This window comes from Austrofundulus limnaeus, unplaced genomic scaffold, assembly GCF_001266775.1.
Source record: "Austrofundulus limnaeus strain Quisiro unplaced genomic scaffold, Austrofundulus_limnaeus-1.0 Scaffold110, whole genome shotgun sequence".
In the NCBI taxonomy this organism is placed as follows: Eukaryota; Metazoa; Chordata; class Actinopteri; order Cyprinodontiformes; family Rivulidae; genus Austrofundulus; species Austrofundulus limnaeus.
The window spans coordinates 1,175,701-1,180,338 of record NW_013952512.1 but is presented as its reverse complement, the minus strand read 5'-3'; the positions used below and the strand labels follow the sequence as shown (position 1 = coordinate 1,180,338).

The 4,638-nt window shown below is 36.3% G+C and overlaps 1 protein-coding gene across 1 annotated transcript in view; it reads right to left on the bottom strand.

The window, feature by feature from the left end:
- Nucleotides 1-4,638, bottom strand: part of nbeab (neurobeachin b) — a gene marked incomplete in the record, with an annotated part of 177,610 nt that overhangs the window by 92,778 nt on the left and 80,194 nt on the right. The window contains 1 exon segment of the mRNA XM_014014153.1: nucleotides 1,273-1,433. Coding sequence (XP_013869607.1) covers nucleotides 1,273-1,433 — 161 coding nt within the window.

Here is a 4,638-nt window from a genome sequence, read left to right as displayed (position 1 = left end):
CATTTGTACTGAGATTAGATTACACACAGGTGGACCCTTTTGAGTCATTAGCAGTCATCAGGCAACTTCTGAATGCACGTCGCACTTTTCAGTTTTTTATTTGTAAAAAATGTTTTGATTCATGTAAAATTTTGCTTCCACTTCACAATTGTATACCACTTTGTGTTGGTCTTTCACATTAAATTCCAGTGAAATATATTTATGTTCGTGGTTGTAATGTGACAAAATATGGAAAAGTTCAAGGGGTATGAATACTTTTGCAAACCACTGTATTGTCTCTTTTTGCCTCATGTGTTATATTTACTGTATTTTTGCCCCTTTTCTCAAATATGTCATCTCGCTGCTGTAATGTGTAAATTTTTCCTGCTGTGGATCAATAAAGCACCATTTTATCCTATTTAACAACATGTGTACATTCACTGAGATTACTCTTTTGTGTCTGAAGCAACAAAAATGAACTGAAAAATCATCTGACTGTAGAAAACATCTCTATTAGTATATTTTGTTTACAGAGGAAACCAGGACAAGAGTCATTCAAAGGTAAAGTGTCACATTTAAAGTCAGTGCATGGCCAAGTTTAACAACAATCCTGACTGTCCTGTGAGAGGGTAACACCAGTCAGAATGAGATCATGAGATCTGAGTGAGTCTGTGGTTTTAGCTTAAAGCACTTTTTCTCCGATGCATTTCTCACATTCTTCTGCAGAGGCTCAAAAAGGAGAAAGCAACTTTTTTGAGGCCATTTAGAAAAATGTTAGAGCTTCTAATGTTTTTGTTATTTTTATTTTTTTCTGGTGCAAACATTTGGACTGCATGAGACCAGAGGTAAAACCTAATCAACAGAGGTCCAGAAGGAGCACCATAACAAAGCAGAGGGAGAGTTACTGCAACCAGTCTAGAATGCACATTCCATCTGAAAGCTTTGTGTGCAAATTCATTCTCACGTTTTTAAAGTACCTGTTTTATAGCTAGTTTCTCATGGACTAACTGGGGCAAGAGGAATAATAGTGACGTTTGTAGGACAGAGTTTTTCAGCTGGGTGTGCGGCTGATGCAGATGGGAAACAAAGAGTAAAGAGAGCCATCTAGTGGTTTTAACAAAGGCATACAAACTGCACCGTCATAAAACACATTTTCAAAAATGGTTGGTACTGGTTTTACGTTAAGAATTAAAAATAAAAGTCAAAGAGTTCAAGTGCTTGAAAAAAACATTTTGAAAGTCATCACAGTCAAAACTAAACTGTGTTGATTCATAATTATTTTTTAAGACCCACCGGTTGTGTTAATCATGCTTTTGGGGGTTGCAGAGGCAGCAGCAAAGATGTTGGGGGTGCTGCAGGTTGTAAGTCCAGGAGAGGTGCTGCTGCTGACGGTTCCCTGCGTGTTCACTGGTAAACTGCCAGGGGAGGTTTTCTTCAAGGGGACCACCACACTCCTACAGAAAATAAGCATGGACAATAAATAACTTAGGCATTATAAGGTATGTGTGAAAAACTAATATCAAAATATCCTGAAATATACAAAGGCTTTTTTTAAACGACTGTAAAAAAACAGCTCAATAAATACAGGAATAGGCTGTAAAATCTGTAATAACTCAATGTAGATTAAAGAGGCTGTAACAGAGAACTTAAACCAAGACCATTTTATTTTTTTCTCCCAAATTGTTGTTGTACAACTTAACAAAATATGATAATCAACAATTGTGGGTGAACCTCCCATTTTTTATTTTATTTTATTTTATTTAGCAATTTTATTTTCCAAGATTAACAAACTAGCCCAGGGTGTCTATAACAGTTTTAGACTTCACGAATTGTCTTAAAACAGCTTAATCTTGGTAAAGTCAATACTTAATATATTAATTAAATATCCCCATAATAAAACAAATCCATTATGTAAAAAAATAAGAAAAATGCATGTTAGTAATTTTTGGTGATTTTTGTGGTAAGGTTTTCAATGTTTGAAACTGATGGATTTGTTGTATTTTCAATAACCATGGTGAACATTTATCTGACGTTTAATATATATTATGTCCTTATTAAAATATAAATATTTTGTTTGAAGGTGTAGACAGCTTAAACATATCTAAACATTAGTTAGCCCCATAAAAACACTTGTAATTCATATTTTTAATTTAAAGCAAACACATGTATGCACATGAGACATACATAAATAACTAACCAAATAAAAATAAATAAAAACATAAATTCAGGCTATTACATTTTATTTTATATTTGGTGCTGCCGGTGGTTCTCATCAGCTCGTATAACAAGAGCTATAAACAGCTAACAGACTCTGCAGGATAAACTTGTTGGCAACAAAATAAAATAAATGAATTACAATCTGGGTTTAAAAAATATCACAAGAACTGCTCATGATACCAAAACTAATCAATTTTGTTTTATTTGAAAAACAAACAAAAAAACTTTTACAACTTTCAGCCAACTAAACTTGAGCTGCAAAGAACATTTTTTTTACTATTTCAGAAATTTTAATGAATTAAATTCTTGACTGAATCACTGTGTTGGACAACAACAGTAAAAAAAAAACTGTTTTCACTTTATATATAGAATCTACCACACAGAGTAGTACATGGTGCTAGAATTTGAATAGACATTTTTTTGGTGTCACCAAAAAGACACACAAAAAAAAAGACAATTAAATAATTAAACATGTTAGGAAACAAAGTTTGTAGAATCTGGACCTGAGGATTGTGTAACCTCGTGTGCTAGAAAGCTCAGAAACACCAGAAACTCAGCAGAGCGTCCTTCACATGTGCTCTGATTGGGTCAGGATTAAAAAGGCTGCTTTAAGCTGGGCCCTGTGAGAGCTCCCGGACAGCGAGGAGAAGAAAAGCTTGTCCTTATCAGGTCTGCAGCTGGCCTTAGAGTTTGTGAAGGTGCCAGATAATGTCTCACTCAGTGTCCTGCAGTTACTCTGGGTGACAGAGGCCAGGCCTGTGCCCTGTCACAGGCTAAGCCTGTTGTCATCTGCAGCAAATCCCCAGATATCCTGCCTTCACAAAACAACACAGATTTTTTTGTCTTTTTTTTTGTTGCTGTTTTATGTCCACAGCCCATCCTGCAGATCACAAGACAGGAACATGCTACAGGAAACACAGCTTATATTTGCAGTTGCTTTGCAATTAATTTGACTGTGCAAGTTATTTGCTTAAAATAGTCCATGTTATATTTGATTCAGCAGAACACGTCTTCCTCTGTAGATAAATCAAACAAAAAGTGCATACTGAGAAACAATATTTCCTAGTGGTCGACCATATAACAACATGCTAAATCAAAAACAGAAAAAAAAAGGCGTAACGCTTCTCAAACGAACACATAGAGATATTTTGCTAACAAACAGACAAGGGCAAAAACATCATCACCTGCTTTTCATCTTTTGGTGACTGGCAATACGTATATTGATTTAAATTCAAAAGATCAAAATCACAAATGGGAGGAGGAAAGAAAAATCGAGTAAAGCGTCACTTGAAACCTTACTAGAATATTAATATCAGCTGTGCTCTGAAGAACACTGATGATGAGCATCATTTATTTAGTGGAGCTGGGTACAGTTATCGCCAGTGAAATTGCACTGACAGATTTCAGAACATAAGCAACATGTTTTGATTGCAGGAACTGAGTGTGAGTTTCATCTTGCTCTCCCAACGCATCCTTTGCTCATATGTTCCAGCGGAAGCCGGCCTCTTCTTTGGCAAGCCTGAGACACTACATTAGATCTACAGGATGTTGATAAAACGTGGACCTCCTTCCATGAATTATTCATTAGTCAAGTGCTCATGAATCATGTATAGATTATCTAGTGCATATTTTATTAATAGGATTGTCTTAATTGAGTTGCAGAGAATAAAGCAAGGATTAATCTTAGGATGAATATTAATGAGGTCTGTGGCGATGGGAGATAACTTCAGCGGAAAGTATGACCAAAGAAATGTTTCCTTTATAAATTCTAAATAAGATCCTAATCCAATAGTGCTTTATTAAGAAACAGTGAAAGTTATAAAAGAAATATTCTGTGCTTATGCTCCACACCCAAATCCAATAACGGTTATCACTGCTCTCCATCATGTGGAAACTAAAGACAAACAATTTCTAACTTCAAGAGTTGGGAGAGAAAAGAGTGAAAAGTTGAGGATTACTAATTTTTTCATTTTGTGTTAAGAAAAGTCTGGATATTATGCAACTTAAACCTGTTCTCTAAGACAGACTGCCTCAGTAAACACTACTTCAAGCCATTTTTTTCTCCGTTTTTTTTTTTTAATGTTGTCGCTCCCAATCTATTTTTGCCCTGACAGACAAATGAAAGGCCTTTCCATTGTTGGCAGCTCATTTTGCAGGCAGGTGGCGAACAATTAGACACAGCAAATAGAGGCGAGGGCGGGGGGAGTGGCATGAAAAGCAGGAGACAAAGTTGTAAATGTGATCTGGAGGCTTTGTGTGAAAGCATTTCAAAAATAATACTCTTCGCTGTGGCGATTCATTTCAGGCTGCCAGTTCCCATTATGGATGTGAGGGGTGAGGATGATGGCCGGCCATGGTGTGGTGCTTGGTCACTTCTGTTCAATCTGTCATCAACACCCAGGAGACCCCCCTACCCTGTCAGCTGTCCTTTCTCCACATGCC